Source organism: Melopsittacus undulatus, chromosome 8, assembly GCF_012275295.1.
Source record: "Melopsittacus undulatus isolate bMelUnd1 chromosome 8, bMelUnd1.mat.Z, whole genome shotgun sequence".
Classification (NCBI taxonomy): Eukaryota; Metazoa; Chordata; class Aves; order Psittaciformes; family Psittaculidae; genus Melopsittacus; species Melopsittacus undulatus.
Window position 1 is genome coordinate 18,490,110 of NC_047534.1, and position 16,985 is coordinate 18,507,094.

The 16,985-nt window shown below is 41.3% G+C and overlaps 1 protein-coding gene across 20 annotated transcripts in view; it reads left to right on the forward strand.

Annotated features, from left to right (window-relative positions):
* MAPK8IP3 (mitogen-activated protein kinase 8 interacting protein 3) overlaps nt 1-16,985 on the forward strand; it is a 73,037-nt gene that overhangs the window by 41,040 nt on the left and 15,012 nt on the right. For 7 of the 20 annotated variants that reach the window (XM_031050227.2, XM_031050236.2, XM_031050229.2 and 4 more), the window contains 10 exons: nt 1,242-1,360; nt 3,714-3,725; nt 7,446-7,503; nt 8,458-8,610; nt 10,114-10,195; nt 11,911-12,062; nt 12,651-12,707; nt 13,180-13,350; nt 14,099-14,225; nt 15,986-16,081. In XM_031050227.2, the coding sequence (XP_030906087.1) occupies nt 1,242-1,360; nt 3,714-3,725; nt 7,446-7,503; nt 8,458-8,610; nt 10,114-10,195; nt 11,911-12,062; nt 12,651-12,707; nt 13,180-13,350; nt 14,099-14,225; nt 15,986-16,081 (1,027 nt within the window). The remainder of the gene's footprint in view (nt 1-1,241; nt 1,361-3,713; nt 3,726-7,445; nt 7,504-8,457; nt 8,611-10,113; nt 10,196-11,910; nt 12,063-12,650; nt 12,708-13,179; nt 13,351-14,098; nt 14,226-15,985; nt 16,082-16,985) is intronic. The other 13 variants (XM_031050233.2, XM_031050242.2, XM_031050237.2 and 10 more) reach the window with 6 other exon arrangements.

Sequence of the window (16,985 nt, forward strand, 5' to 3'; positions counted from 1 at the left end):
GCTACCCATGAGAAGCAGGAGACAGGGCTGAAGACACTACACCTATGTGTAGCTCAGAGAAGGACTGAAGGCCTTGGAGCAGTGGGTGGGTGTGGTTCCTTATATGGCTGGTCAGAGCAATTTTAATCCATCTGTGCACACAGAACCTTGAGAGTTCTCTCAGACTTTTACTGAACTACTATGATGCTCTGGTTCCTATCCATTACTCAGTTTGTGTTAAATAGGAGGCTCCCTGAAGGCCATTGATACTGGTAGCATATTTCTGTGTGGCATGTGTTAAGTGTAAAATTATTAGTCTAGGTTCCTTGATTCATTTTTCCTGAGGTTGGGAGGTTAATTTTACAGGATTTGTTAATTTTTACCCTCACCTAGTGGATAATTTGGTACTAGACTGGCAAAAACACGTCCCTAACTCTTACAGGTATGCAGAAGACAGTAGCCTGACAAAGTGAAGGTGAGGCTTTCTCACAGTCTGAATCTGGACTAGATTTGCCCTCTTGAGCACCCTCCTAGACAAGGGTATGAGCAGCAGTAACAGATGCATTTCTCACCTGCAAAAACAACATACAGCTGAGCTCCTAGCAGAATATGTGGGATGTAGGGGCAATTCTTAGAGGCAGATGCAGGAGATAATTAGATAGCTGAAACAACATTTGTGCCTTTTGATGGCACTAAGGGATGGAAATGTGCTCCTAGAAGGTATGATTAGAAAACATTAACTTTGATTTACCTTTCATGAAATACATTTTGTTGACAAGTGAAGGCATTTTGGTACATAGACTCGCCCCAAAAAGAAAGTAACCTTCAGGGTGATTTCATTTACTAGTTGGTGAAGGAAAAAAGACCATTGCTCTTTTCAGCATTTGAGTCTTTATCTGATCTTGCTATTTAAGATTGCTATCTAAATTGATAGGAGTGTGGGAATCCTTGCAGAACAGTCAGAGCTGAGAGCTTCTGTGAATTGAATATTTCTGTCAAATATTGAATAGTCATTAACTGTAATGATTTAAAAGGAGGTCAGGTGTGCGAGCTTTGGCATTGTACATGATGAGTAGTTGCTCTTGATATGGCAAATAAACCATTCTTTTTTCTTTAATCAGTTTGTTCTCTGAATCACCCTACGATGAAGGGGTGGAATGTGCTCTCAGGGTTTGATTTCAGTGGTCTGGTATTTCAGAAATGTTCTAGCTTTAATATTGCCAAGTAACAAGAGTCCTTCATTTTTTCTCTTTCAACAACAGCCCAACACAGGGGATTGTGAACAAGGCATTTGGCATCAACACAGACTCTCTGTATCACGAACTCTCCACAGCAGGGTCCGAGGTTATTGGAGATGTTGATGAAGGAGCAGATCTGCTAGGTAAAAACTTGCTCAGAACCATTCTGTTTTCTCTGGTACAATGACAACTGTGTTAAGCTTCTAGAGGCACTTAAATATTTTTTTTTTTTTCCCAGAACTTGAAAGTTTAGATTTTAAAAAATGGCATGGGAAATAGAGACATATGATAGAACTATGTACCTGCAGTACAGTAATGCTTACTCAGAAAATAACTTAAACTGTTGGGTAACCTTTATTTGGGTTGTCTTTATATGCATAAGTTATTTTTCTACAGGATTATCCCACACAACTCAAAGACAAAATCTGCTTCTTCTGCTTCCTCCTCCAAATTTCAAGTAATTTTACACACTAGCAATTTCACTTGCAATAAAGACTTTGATCGAAATTTGGGAGAAAATAGTTCCTTTTGTTAAATGTTTGAAATTTAAATTATATGGAAATATTATGGTCTGTACTGCAGTTTTTACTGCATATGTTGCCAGGATTGTACAAAGAAAGGCAGAGAGATGTCTTAGAGGTCATTATCTCTGACCAAGAAATGAGATTTGTACTTGTTTTTTGGCTTTGTGCAATAGAAAGCACTAAGTCTTCTTCCACTGAAATTACTCAAACTTTTGCCTTTCTTGTTAGAGAAATTTTTCTCTCTTCCTGCTTTACCTTTGAGTTTGAAGAGCCATAGAGGAAATTGTGTTTTATGGATGTGATGTAAGAAACAAGATCCACAAGCCAGAGGTATTCTCTTTCTGGGTAATATTTGGACTTTTATGTATAAATCAAAAGATTAGGTGAGGTTATGCCACCTGAGTAATTTGGCAATCAGTCTTTGAAGACTGTTCTCTGCTTTTGGACTCAGTTTCTTAAAGGAAGAGAAATTAAAGTAGAAGGATCTTACTGAAATTACCATTGAGCAGCAGCTGGCAGGCAAGTCTTGTTTCTCGAATGGGAAAATCTCACTCATTCTTTCTGGATATCTGCAAAGCAGCCATCATCTCTTGGTACACAATTGGCACTTTTCCTTGCTGTTGTATATAAAATAATAATATTTATGTGGGTTCCCCCTGCTGCCACTAATACTGCTTTATATACATGAGTTTGCATAGGAAGTATTCTGAAGAAAAATATGGCGTGCAAACAATTATTTACTAATAGTAATTGTAGATCAAATTACCTTTTTTTCTTACTACAGCCTTAGGAACACTAGTTTTCTGAATATTCACTTGTTCCATCTTGTAATTTTGCATTCCCCTTGTTTCAATACAGATACTGGAAGGGAACTCTTTTATCGGGGACGGTAGTGACAAGACAAGGGGGAATGGCTTTCAACTCAAACAGGGGAAGTTCAGGTTAGATTTTAGGAAGAAGCTTTTCTCTGTGAGGGTGGTGAGGCACTGGTACAGGGTGCCCAGAGAAGCTGTGGCTGCCTCATCCATGGCAGTGAACGGAGTTGGATGGTGCTTGGAGCAATGTGGTCTAGTGGAAGGTGTCCCTATCCATGGCAGGGGGTTGGAACTGGATGAGCTTTAAAGTCCTTTCCCTGATTCTGTGATTCTCATCACAAGTTCTTACCTCCTGATCCTTGGTAGCTTGCCCTTCTCCCATCTCCTGCTGCCTGCTTTTCCCTATCCCAAGAGTTTCTGAGGAGGAGCACTAGTAGTTTGGTTATGCACTGTGGGCAGGTCCCTTCTTTCAGCTTTAGGATGCCCAGCTGTATTTGCTTTAGAGATTAGAACATCCCTTCAGATAACAGGATTTTAATGAAGAAAGAAATTCAGCTATGTTAGTGGTAAGTTTATACTTCATAGTTGAAATAGGATTATCAACCTGCGTCCCAGCACTGCACTATGGAAAAAACCCAACAACCCCCCCCCTTCGTCTTTTAAATGCAACTAACTGTCTCTTGCAAGCTGAGGTATCACTGAAGTGGTTATGGGTTATCAGAAGATATGTTTGCTAAAATCACAAGGGGAGTGGAAAGGAGAAGGTAGTGGGAGCTAGGTTTTCTGCATTGAGTGATACACAACTAAATAAAGAGAAAATAAAGGGAAAATAAAGGTTTATCCAGGAAGATGTGATTACCTAAGGTTAATGTCTGGAAAACTGGAGGTAGCTGAGGCATGTGGTTGCAGTTGTACCACAGATTACCTTCCCTTAATTTATTTTTTTTAATGTCCTTTATGTAGAGTCATGCCATCTACAGTCATGGCAGGTCCTGTCCTTACTATTTCATGCCTTTTGACATTGAAATGGCTGAATCATTGTTAAGTTTTTTTGAACAATTTTTTTTGTTTTGTTGGTTTCAGTCACTGATTGACCCTTTTTTTCCACTTCCTTTTTTTCCCCTGTCTCTCTGTGCTTCGCTGGACATGGCCCATAGGGGAGTTCTCAGGTGTGTATCTTCTTTCCTCATTTTTCTTTCTTGTTTCTTTTTACCTTGTTGAGGTCAAATGATGTGGTATACACGTGTGATACTCCCCTGCTCTTGTCCAAACACGGTTGGCTTTGCAGACTTCTCCTACCTTCACCTTGCTTGGTTGCCTTGCACCACTGGGTCCCTGGGCAACAGGATGTCACCACTCTATGCTCACGCCTGTTGTCTTTCAGTAAGCTTTTCTTGTGTGGCTTTATGCAGGTTTGCTGCACTGGCCTGTCACTCAAGTTCTTGGGGCTCAAAATACTGTTTTTTCCTGTCAGGATGGATGCTATGGTTGAAGCAGAGCTTGGGTGGGCACAGAACTGAGTGAGGTTCCCACTGTCCTCTCAGTGAACTGTGCTGTGAGGAATCCCTGTGTCCATGATAGTCAGTGTGGGTTACTGAATCTATACTGGCCTTCTGGGATAGCTGTAGTAATATTAAAGACACGCTTGATGGATTAGAGTGACACAGCCTCTGTCTTGCATGGAAGCATAGCCTTTCTGGCAGAACTTTGGATAGCTCTGTCTTGTTTTAGTGGAGGAGACTTGCTGCCTTAGGGCCATGCTCTGTCATCAGAAGGTTTGCACCTTTCCATCAAAGGCACTTGGGTCTTGATGCAATTTCAGGTGAAGTCAGGGGGATCTCTCTTGATTTCAATGCAAACTGAATGAAGATTTCCCTGTAGTAAAGGCAGATGCAGTACCATAATACTGTGTGGTAATGAACTCTGTCACATTCCTTTACCCGACACCTCTTGCTGTTGGCTCTATGATTACAAAGGAAAGGCATGGCATCATCCTTTCCTTTAGTTCAGACTGGTTTTACTGTGAGCCACTTTTTCATGGACCTTTCTCAGAAAACCTCCTTGCTGAAGTTGAGTTGGAGTTCGTCAGAGTGGGGAGGTTGATTTGTGCTTGTGCAAAAAAAGTCCAGACGAGAGCTTTGATACCCACCCTCCTGCCCTTATTCTTCCCTTGCCTTGTCCTTGTCTGTTGAACCATCTTCTTGTGAGGATGGGAAACTCAAACACCTCTAGTGCAGGGAAAATGATGAAGATGGAAGAAACTCATTTTGAGCTTGTCCTGACATCTGAAGTGTAAATCTCTCTTAGGCCTGGCTGCAGCAAAACAAGTGTAGATTAGTTACTGTTGAGCATCACCTCTACTGGCACCACACACAGATGTACACATGCTGATGAGCTGCTCTGTTTGCTATTTACAGACTGGTACTTAATGGCTGCTTTTTTTTTCTCTTCCTTTCTTCCCCTTTGTCCCCATCTCTTTCTGTTCCCTTTCTCGTATGGGATGGCTCTCATAGTACGGGATGATTTCTTTGGTAAGGCGAAGGCCTTTTTTCTTTTTTATTTTTCCTTCTTTTTTTTTAAATGTGCATTTTTTTTTTCTCCTGAACATCTTCCATTCACTCAACATCCCTCCATGTGTCTTGCATTTCCTTGTTTTTTTTTTTTTTTGTGATGGTGGTATCACCTTTCCAAGAAGCAGGATGCAGCTGGTCAGTAGCAGTGACCTGAGGATTCTCCTCTGTTTCTTGTGGTTGATTATCCACTTTGATGGTTCATACTATTTGGCTGGCTGTGGAAGGTGGACAGTGTAGGATGGGCTCTGTTTAGGGCTCTGTCCAGATGTCTCTTCCCTTTGCTTCGTCCCACAAAGGAGTAAAGAGATCTCCTTTTAGTCACTCCATGGTGTTTTGGCTTTTTTTCCCATGAGTAATACCGTCCCGTTACAGCCTGCATAAGGTTATCTTCTACCATACATTCTATGGCTCTGGGAGGCTTCATCCATTTCTTGATTGCAAGACTAGCCTTTCAGACCTCTCACTGGTTAAAGCTTTGGGTTGCACTGTGTCACACTGATAAGGTAGAAGGTGTGCTGAGGATGCTGATGTTTGGGTGCTGTGTGGCTTTTAGTCCTTGTATGATAGCTCACTCTCTTCACCGAGTTCCTTTCTCTCCCCAGAACAACTACAGAGGAGGGTAGATGGCTCAAGGATGAAAAAGATGTAGTCCAAAAAAAACTGGGGCTAAACTCTTTCCCTTGATGTCCCTCAGCACCTGTAATGATATCGTGCCATTTTAATGTCTTACTGGCCAGATATTTGATCATTTGTAGAATCACCAAAAAGGAACATAATTTAAAAGAAAATAATTTAATAAAGTGATGACTTCTTGGTCTTCTAATCAACACATGGCGTGTTACAAAAGAAAGGGCTATAGGTCACTCACCAAACCAAAAACACACTTGAGTTTACACTGCAGTTAGTGTCTTTTTTGCTATTTGCAGTATTCTTTAACACAGCATCCAATGAACACTCTGCCTGAAACATCAAAGTGATTAATTACCTGCCTACTGATTTTCCAGAAGTTACTTAAAAATGCTGCTTCTTACTCATTCTTGTTGGGAATTTGCTTTTACTGTCATAAATTCATCCCATTTAAGTGTGGGAAGAGGAGTGTTGTGATGTGTTCTCACTTCCTGTATGGTACCATTTTTTTTAACTTCCATTTACTTCATGTTTGTGTTTTTATTTTATTGCAAATATTAATTAACAAATCAGTCATCAAATAATGGTTCGTGAAAACTGTTAATGTTTTTGCTGTAAAGGAAGCAGTAGTTCAGAGGGCAGGACAAGGAGCACTTCAGCACACACACTGATGGTTGTGAGGCTTCTTCATGTTCTGGGATCTGTGGTGAGAAATGAGCTACAACCTTTAGCATTGTTCCCAAACAGGGAGAGGCCTCTTTGCTTTCAGTTCTCAGGTGACCTCTGTTCCCCATTGGAAGACAGAAGCTGATGCTGGGAGCCAGCAAGATCCTGGCAGCAGGAAACAGTCCACATGTGCTTTTGGTCCTTAAATTCCTTTCCTTTTGTTTTTGTGAAATACTGAATTCGACTTTCACTCTTAGCCCTAGATTTTCTAAAGTGCTTGCATCCCAGTCTGCATATTGCAGTCATTGTACGTTGATGTCCACGTGCAAGTGCAGTGTGTCTGATGTACATGTTTTTAGTATGGGTCTTGAGTGATGGGTTTGAGACTTCCGATTTTAAACATGTGTGGGAAAACTTTTAAATATAGAGAGATCAACGGACAATATGAAGTCTTATTAAAATTGCTCTTATAAAAAGCTGATAATGGGAAGCCTTTTGTATGCATGAAACTGGTCACAGCCATGATTCCAAATTGGTACTGCGAAACAGAAAATTTGGCTTATACTGAGAAGGAAAGAAAACCACTGATGTGAAGATCTGGCCAGCAATTTTGACAGTGTTTTGCTGTCCTCTGTGAAAAACCCATGAACTTCTTCCTTCTTTCTGTATGAGTGATGATAAAAAGTGGTTGCAGTAGCTCATGGCTGAACTAGGAGTTACTGACTTGACTTCCTCTGATTGGCATTAGTGAAGCTTTCCTCTGTCCCTCTTAAGGGAGCATGTGAAAGTTTGGGGTAGGAAGCTACGTCTGCATTTGAGCCCTTCACAGAAGGACACATGGGTGTCTTTGCTCGTGCTGCATGGTCTTTCAGCAAGAAGTACTCCACTCTCCACAGCAGGATACAAAAGCCTAGGGAAGCCTAACAAAAGCTATTTCTCTTCCTCAAGCATGAGTCAGGCAGTGCCGCACAAGCTTCACATTTCTAGGAGAGCAGGTGAAAACTTCCTGGCCTTTCTTTACAGGAATGGGCAAAGAAGTGGGGAATCTGCTGTTGGAGAATTCGCAGCTACTGGAAACCAAGTAAGGAACTTGCACACTCTGAACGGCCTGCCTAGTAGTTACGAATGACATGTCATCTTGAAGTAGGTCTTGGACAAAAGTCCTGCCTCACAGGGGCTTGCTTGTTTGTCTAACAGGTTCTCTTGAATACTTGTTGTTTCTTCAATTGTAGAAGAGGAATTGCTCTTCTGAGCAACTTTCCTGTTTCCTTTCTGGAGGCACTTGCAGTCTCTTAGGCATGTGCTGTTAGGTTCTCATCGAAACTGAAATTGATGCCAAGCTTTTAATTAACTTCAGTGGTAATCTAGGTGTGGGTCTGATCGTCTGTGAGGATATTGCTGGTTTGAAGCTTTTATTTGCAAGGTTTGCCATTTGGAAAGATAATTTTCTTACTATTGAGAAGAGTTTTCAAAGATTAAAGAGTTGATAATGGAGAAGCAGACAATGTAATGGACTTATTTTTTGAGAAAGGCTGGCAAACCAGGTAGTAAGGCTAAGCAACCAGGAAGAGGAAGGTAGAGTACTCTGAAGGCAGACTTTGATAACTTTCTATGATAGGAAGCTGATGATTTTAAAGATTTTAAATACTTAAAGATTTAAGATACTGGAAATGCTTATTTATATCAGCATCGTCCACAATTATCTACAATTACAGATAATAGCAGTTATGAAAGGTGTATTTCAGATCTTCAGTATGTTAAAATAGATTTGAGCCTTATACAGGTGATAGGTTACCCTTACACCTGCTTCCTGCAGTATTCTCCCATCTTCTTGAGATGTTGGTCTGTCAGTCAGGATTCAGGACTGGCCAGACCTCATCCTGACCAGTTATGGTGATCCTGTGTTCTTCTGCAGCTCCTTCTTGCCCAAATCTTTTCCATGAGTTATAGCTGGTCTGAATTGTTTAAATATATCCGTTTCAACTGTCAACTGGTTTTGGGCATTTTTGCTTACTGTCCCTTTCACACCTTAAAGAAATGCTTTGAATGTTGTGAAGAATGATTTGATTGCCAAGGTGGACCAGCTGTCTGGAGAGCAGGAAGTGCTGAAGGGAGAGCTTGAAGCGACAAAGCAAGCCAAAGCCAAAATGGAAACCAGAGTCAAGGAGCTGGAGGAGGAGCTGAAAAGGTGAGTGAAAAGGAAGCTGGAAGGACATGAGTGTTAAGCCCATCTCCTCTGTTGTTTTCAGTGTGTTCCCCTCATAGAGTTCCAGATACCTTACAGAGTACTGCAAGGCTGGTGGTAGCTGGCTAGGAGATATTTTTAGTGTTATGTTATTTTTACTGAATTGAAATGGATTATTGAACCAAGGAAAACCTGCAGTTTTCCTCTCCAGGAATAGGATTCTGCAGCAAATCCAGGCTTCCTGGAGCAAAGCATTCAGAGTTTCAATTTGCAATTAAAAAAAAAAGTTTCAAAACCATCAGTTTTGAAGGAAACTGTCAAAGAGTTTCATCCTCATAGCAGCCAGTATAGCTCTGAGGGGAATGAATGCTTATTCAGTTAATGAAAGAGCTAATACAGCTTCCCACAAACAATATTTAAATGCCAGTAGTGGCAATTTTTCCATTGTTCATAAAATGAGAAGAGGCAGAAGAGATTATTAAAGTCCTATGCAGGTAGCATTTGGAGTGATCACACTTCTTATTTTCCACTCTATCTAGAGAAACCGAAGCCTGAATGCTTAACAAAGCCTGTGATGATTTTACATCCATAAAACTAAAGATGTCCCATGGAGTTCAAAGCAATATAATTACGTTTTAATTTGTAGTGTAGTATCTCAGTGGACATGTTTGTTTTGCAGCTGGAGTCTGGTTGCCTCTGTAACCTGAGCACAGAATGACCGAGAATAACACAGACTGGTCATTTAGGTGTTCAAAATGTCTTAAAGTCTCACAAGCAGTGGAAATAAGACTGATTTTTTTTTTAATATCTTTTGAGTCTTATAAAATATATAATGTGTATAATATAATAAATATGCTGTAGGGACATGGACTTCTAACTGACAAGTGTGTGTTTTAGATGGAGACAGCTTTTTTTTTTTTAAATGTAATGCCTTTACTGGTAGTAAAAGTTCTTGTAATTCAGATGGGATTGTATGACTGCACCTTGGTATGGAGTTTAAAGAAACTAAAAGCACTCAGTTAAATATTTTATTAGCATAGATGTGCTGTTCTCTTCTTTACTATTATGGCAAACTGTCCTTCCCTTTAGAAGCTTTTTTCACTGCACTGAAAACGGAGGTGGCCCAGAAGAACTTGAGCCCGTATTTTTACTGTTGATAATGGCTCAGTTTTCCCATGGTGAAGATCTCATCAAACATTTGAACATAGACTATGGCTGTGAAATAGAAATTGGCTGGACTGTTTCAGCTGTCAGTATTTTGGTGCTTGCATCAAATGTTCCAAATAAATAGGTGATGTTGATGAAGGTGTTCAGAGTAATGTGCTGCAAGAGAGAGGGAAAAATACCAGAAAACCATCTCACGGTTTGTATGGTTCACTCACAGTTTGAAAGTGTTTCCTTGTGATGCATGCAGACAGAACATCCCACAGATGGTTCTCCTCCTAAAACCTAAGGGCTAGCTGTGATTTCACTTGCTAGTTGGATGTCTTTCTTCCTCTTTCCTAGAGTGAAATCTGAAGCCATTGTTGCCCGACGAGAACCCAAAGAGGAGGTGGAGGATGTAAGCAGCTATCTCTGTACAGAATTGGTATATTACATTACTAAAATGCCTGCGGGGAAAGGGGGTTTATATACTTTGTATTACTTCATATATACTAGCCCCAAGATGCAGAGTGATCTGCCTTTGTTAACAGTGAAGCTGAAGCTGGTAAACTGAGGGTTGTTGCTGATGCGTATTGCTAATTGCCATGAGATTACCTCTTCACGTGACTTTCAAACCATAGTTTGGTTTGGAAAGATGAGCAGCTGACACAGTGCTAGAGCAGTGCCTTGCTTCTGGACAGTGCCTGCTTCTCCCTAATTTTGAATTGAAGCCTAGCATGCAGTGTTGATTTCTCTCAGGGTCTTGTGATAGTCAGGCTTCTCCAGAAACATTTGTCTTTGCTTTGGCAAGGAGGCTGTATGCCATGAGGACATTGTGCAGAGAAATTCAGGTTATAGTCATCTCTGCAGTAGTAACAGCTGCCTTGTACTAGTTCTGTAATTCAGTCTTGCAGCATTGTTTTGCTCATTACTTGTTTTACACAAGCCAGTACTGCCTGTTACAGGGTGCAGGCCGAGAAGGCTTATGGGCATGACAGCTCTTCCAACTGTTCTGGCTAAGCTAGAGGTTTTACAACAAAGACCAGCTATAGCAAAAAAAAACTCAACCCAAGCCTAAGTAGTAACAGAGATTTTTCTATGTCAATGTCACTGTGCTAGGACAGGGAATTAGATGCACTTCAGTATTACCATGTCCTTTGTGAAAGGTACTGGAACAAGCTCAGTTTGAGCCTAATTCTCTTGATTTAACTGGTATAAACTTGTTCTGTTGAGTATTTAGGTAGGTAAGAAATTTTCAAGTTATGCTTGTAAAATGCTGAGGAGGAATGAATTTCTTTTAAGCCGAGCTGACAGAAGGTCTGTTTTTAATTAAAAGAAAAAAGTTTGTAAAATTCCGTTTAATTTATGCACCTCTTGTTTTGACTGCTCATACAGGTTTATTCCAAGTCCAGGGAGGCTGGAGAGGGACTTGGTTAATTTGTGATATTCCAGCTCCACCAGTACTCACCAGCCAGGCTGAGCTTGAGAATTGCCAATCCAGGGACAACCCAGTGCCACTTCCTAGTAATGAGTTCCCAAAATCTTTAGAATTTCTTTTTTTTGGCAAAAATTTTCCCCAGCTTAGCGACGTTACTCTCATTTTCCACTCAAAAGAGATAAATCAAATCTCATTCTTGCTGTCTCCTAAGTCATGTGTCCTCATTGGAAAGCCAAGTTGTGCCACCAAAGAGGAAAAGACTTTCCTTTAATTTCTTGTGCCCTGCACCTTTATCAGTGTTATTACAGAATGCCTCCTTCCTAGTCATGTTCAGGGAATGGATAGTATTATGTGGTAGCTCCCTGCTGCTCATGCCTGGCTTTGCTAATGAACTAAAACTTGTGATTTCCAAACTTCTGGATCAATGGACCACTGCGTATTCTCATAATTCCTTGCAGATGATGAAAACACCTTGCTGGCCATAGTCCCTGCATGGGGTTTTCAGTTTGGTGATGGATTTTATTCCAGTTTCCATGGGTTGGTAGAATACCCCAAAAGTCCGTGGGCTGTAGTTTGGAGTTCGCTTGTCTAGAATTAACACCTACTGATGGGGAATTTTGGGGCTAATCAAACAGCAGGAAGTGAACTAACAAATCTGTCTTTCTGACTCCTGACTTGCCCTATACTAACATCAGTCCCATTCCATCTTTTGTTGGCTGAAGCAGTGCTCCTCCCCTCTGCAGGACAACATTCCCATAGCTCAGCGTCGCCGCTTCACCCGAGTGGAAATGGCCCGGGTTCTGATGGAGCGCAATCAGTACAAAGAGAGGTTGATGGAGCTCCAGGAGGCTGTCAGGTGGACAGAGATGATCAGGTGAGACTGGATATTGGTGAACTTTCCTGTTCAGGAGAGAACCTGGCCATAGCTGACCTTGTGGTCAATGGAATCCCCACCAATAGATAGGTTGAGAAGTGCTGAAAGTTTCTGCAAACTGTAGATGCTTCTCTCCTGGTAGCTAATTCTTTCTCTCTTATTCCTGAACCTGGGTTGCAAATCTCAAATTGCCATTTTTCTTTGGAGACACTGGGCAGTTCTTCGACTTGTTTGTTTTTTGTGAGTTAATTAAGCTAGAAGAAGCTGTAGGGAAGAATGTTGCTTCTAACTGAATTCTAAAGGCTATGGCTTGAATTGAATATTATGCTGGGGTTTATAGTTACCAGCCTAGTACTGATAATGTTTCAGGGAGTTGATAAATCTTCCAAGTTGAACACACTTACTGTCACTTCATGTCAACATTGAAACATAAAATAGTTGTGTGTGCTTACTTCCTCTGCTGTGTTTTGGAACATGTCAGAATGAATTCTGCATGTTGACATGGCTTTCTTGATGGAAATGGCCTGTTGGCAAAAGCTTGGGTAAGAGATACTGAAATTAACTTGCTTCTGCTGTGTTTGTCCTTAGAGCTTCCCGTGAGCACCCATCCGTCCAGGAGAAAAAGAAGTCCACCATTTGGCAATTGTAAGTTCTTTGGTGTTTTGCATAAGATTGAGAAAAGGGGAAGTGTTGTGAATTCTACTTTAGACAGCAACTTAGTAGACTTCAGCATTAGCGAAATGTCAACTAAAAGTGTTGTTAGCTGAACGCATTTGCCTTCGAGGGCTTCCTTTGTTCTTAGTGATTAAAACCAGATCTGAACCTCTGCACTGGTTTTGTTTTACTAAATGAAAAAGATCATTAGTATCCTGGAATGGCAACTAACATACACTCACAATCAGTTTTAATAAAGGGCTGTTCTCAGAAGGTATTTGTTTCTGGTAGCTAAAACCTCCTTATGTCAATCAAACGGAGAACTTGGCTCTCTGTTTGAAAAAGGGCAGTTTTCATGAAGGGCTTACAGCCCCTGATTGCATAACTCGTTTCCCTTGTTGTGAATCTGTGGTGTGTGATCTCCACCAGTATCTTTTATCTCTGGGTCTTACTCTGTCCTCAGCTTTAGCCGTCTGTTCAGCTCTTCCTCAAGTCCCCCACCAGCAAAGAGGACCTACCCATCTGTGAACATCCACTACAAGTCTCCAACAACAACAGGGTTCAGCCAGCGTCGCAGTCATACCATGTGCCAAATCTCCTCTGGCAGCCGCACCCTGGAGTTCTTCCCTGAAGAGTGAGTTCTCACACTGTGTGCCAAGCTAGGTTCCCCTGCAGCATTCCCAAACAGGAGCTTTTCTTAAAATAATCTGTTTTCTGTGTTAAGAAAGGTCTGTGTGGTGTTAATATGTTTCTGTTCCTTGTGGTTTTGGTTTATCTTTGTGATCTTTCAGTCATCAGTTACCACATTGGTGGTGGACTCAGCAAATTTTGTCCTTCCAAACATATCAGTGCTGTGGTGCTCTGGGCAGTGATGGTTCATCTCAGCAGGGACCACTGTAGACTTGATTTGGCCTTAACCCTGGTTCTGCATTCGTATTTGCAGACTGTGATAGAATGAAGTAGGGCTGTTGTGGTAGAGAGTGATGGCAACACTGGGACAGCAGGGTGGAATGTCTTGCCCAACCCTTTTGATGGGGAGTTTAGGTGAAGACAGAAGTTCTCTCAACAGCACATTTAGGTTACAATATTTTGTATTAATCTTGGAATGATACTTTAAAAACCTATTGAGAGCCAGTTGATTTCCTGTTTCTGAAGGGTTTTTGGAACATTGCAGTGGAGATAACGAAGATTTGGCATGGAGATATAGATGTGGGATGCCTATCTCTGCTTCCCAACAGTTTTTCTCTCCCTAATGTCCTGCATCTGTTTTCAAAGATAGATTTAGTTTGCTTTGTGTTTCCTCCTGCTATGGTGATTCTCCCCCAACCTTCAGTTTCTGTTTTTAACCACAGACTGAGAAGTAACACTGGTTCTCTCCTCAGTGACTGCACATCTTCAGCACGTCGTGAACAGAAACGGGAACAGTACCGCCAGGTCCGGGAGCATGTGCGGAATGATGATGGGCGATTGCAGGCCTGCGGCTGGAGCCTCCCTGCCAAGTACAAGCAGGTAGGAACCTCTCTCTGGGTAAGCAGAGGGGGCATTATCCCTCACAGTGAAACCAGAGGAGACCTAACTCTCCCACTGGTAACCTTAGCCTTAGTCCTTAAATATTTCAGTTGGAGGTTTCATATGCGTGTTTGTTTTCATGATAATTGTAGGCACAAATCAAATCAATGATTGCTGTATCCCCACCGAAGTCAGTGGAGAGGGCATTACTCTGCCTGTATGAAGGTGCTGAAAGAACCTACTTTATACCAAAAGTAATTAAACTGTGTTGTCCAGGCCCCATTACTTAATCATAGAACCACAGGATCATAGAATCACAGACTGATTTAGGTTGGAAGGGACTTTAAAGCTCACCCAGTTCCAACCACCTGCCATGGGCAGGGACACTTTCCCCTAGACCAGGTTGCTCAATGCTCCATCCAACCTGGCCTTACTTCCTTTGTTATTATAACTGGGCTTGGACTGATTTGGATAAAACTCGAGGAACAAACTTGCCAACAAAGTTTTCAAGCTGACAAGCAGGTATTCTTTATTGCGGCGCCAGGAGACATGGGGGATAGCTCCTCCTAACGTGTGTCCCCCTATTGCTACGCAAGCCATCCTCATATAGTCCCTGGGCATACATACATATTCATGAGGCTATGTATGGGTTATGTTATTTTCCAGAAAGTTCCCCGCATGCATACAAAAATGCAGTGGTGGTCTCTGAGGGTCGTTTACTTCTTCTAACAGTGTTTATCACTTCTGGTAGTCTTTGAAGCGCGTGCAGTAGATGCTTATACCAGTTTAATTGGTTTGTTCGTACCAGAGACATAATAATCCTCCTGTCCTCCTACTTATCAGTTTGTTTAACCGTAGCCCATCCTGGACACCTGCTATTCCCAGATACTCCTTATTCCTGTGTCCTGTTCTTCTAGACTGTTTTTCTTAAAACTACATCAACTATAATGATTTATCCTGTACAAGAATTCTCAGTATGTTCTCTAGCTGTACTCCACTTTTTTTCCTATGTACCATGCACCTCAGTAATTTTCCATTGCTACTGTTACAAAGCCATCAAATTTAACATTGCTTAAAACTAATTCTAAAAGTTCACATATTCCATTTTGTGATTTTGTGCCTCCCCTTGTTTCAGGACATTATGTATTTCATTTACACTCTCAGAACTTTACTAGTTGTTCAGTATAAAAAACAAATGCACTGCAGTTTGCTCCCACTTCTTCCCAGCAGTAACACAAAATCAAATTTCATCAGCCTTATTTCTTAGCCTGTAGGCTAAGTTCATTTAACTGGTCAAAGACCATCTGAAAGAAAGGAGTCTTGCAGTGTGGCTTGAAAGTGAATGGTGTCCCTGCCCATGATAGTGGGTTGGAACTAGGTGATCTTTAAGGTCCCTTCCAACCCAAACCATTCTATGATTCTGTGAGTTTCAGGCCATGATGGAAGGAATGTCAGTGTTCTAACTTCTTTGCAGGGAGCATCTGTTAACAACCCATCCGTTAACAGTCTGTCAGCATTGCAGTGTATTCTCTGCTAACCGTAACTGGGGCACCATATCATGGGGAGAGAGGCATACTCCAGGGTAGGCTGCTCCCTCCCTGCAGGGACTCTGTTTCATACAGGATGTGAGATGGAGCTGTAGCAGTACTCATGTCATAGACTATTAAGTTTGGTTCTGCCGTATTGGTTACACATCTCTCTTACCATAGCCTGGTGTTTACAGCTTTGTACTGTCTTTTTCCTCTTCTCTTCCTCCACAGCTGAGTCCCAATGGTGGTCAGGAAGACACTCGCATGAAAAACGTCCCCGTGCCCGTATATTGTCGCCCATTAGTAGAGAAGGACCCAACCATGAAGGTATGTTGTCTCTGCATACCATTTGAGTCCAGAAAAGGGGGCATGGAATGAGCAAGGAGTTTTAGTCACTAAATGTGCAGTTTTCACAATGGTCTGTATTTTTCTTATGTTATATATTCCAAATTCCAAAATTTTCCACTACCTTTTTTGGAATGTCATTTCTAGTGTATGTAAGGAAAAAAGTACATCTCTGTAAGGGCATCATCATTCTCAGCAGATTTTGATTGCCACGGCCTGTGCTTCTGTCTTACACGTTATGCTTTTTGAGACAGCTCTTATAAAATATCAGTGACATTTTGTGCTTATAAGGCTTTTGGTAAAACTTCTTAGGATATAATACAAAACAATAGAAATTAATAAAAATGAGCAAGTGAAAGTAAAAATGCATTTCAACACTCTTCAGATTACACTGTTGACAGGGATCCACTGGTAACAGGCCAAAATTACCTAGAGCAGATATTTGTGAAGCTGCATCTGTCAGTACTAGAGTATTTTGAGTAGAACTGCAGTTGAGGATAGGTCATCTCTCTGCACATTTATGGGCTATAGCTATTTGTTTTGAAATAAGCACTTTGTTGTGAACTTCATTCAGAGCTGATTCTGGGATGTCATTCTGATATTTTGGTTGTAAGAAAATTCTTACTCTGTTAATTGTTTCTAGCAGGTTGATACGCTCTTTGGATAATATTCTGTTCAGCATCTTTCTGTTATATATTTAGTTTTGGACTTTCCTTCCCAGCGTTCCCCTAAAGAACTGTCTGGAAGTAGCTCCAAGGCAATTAGCTAGATTGGATTTCAGAAAATATGTAGTGTGCTCTTTCACTCTGCACTTGTTATGTAGAGAGCTAAACCAGCTCCTTTTGCTTTTTTGGGGGGGTGGTTGGGTTTCCGGTTTGTTTTGTTG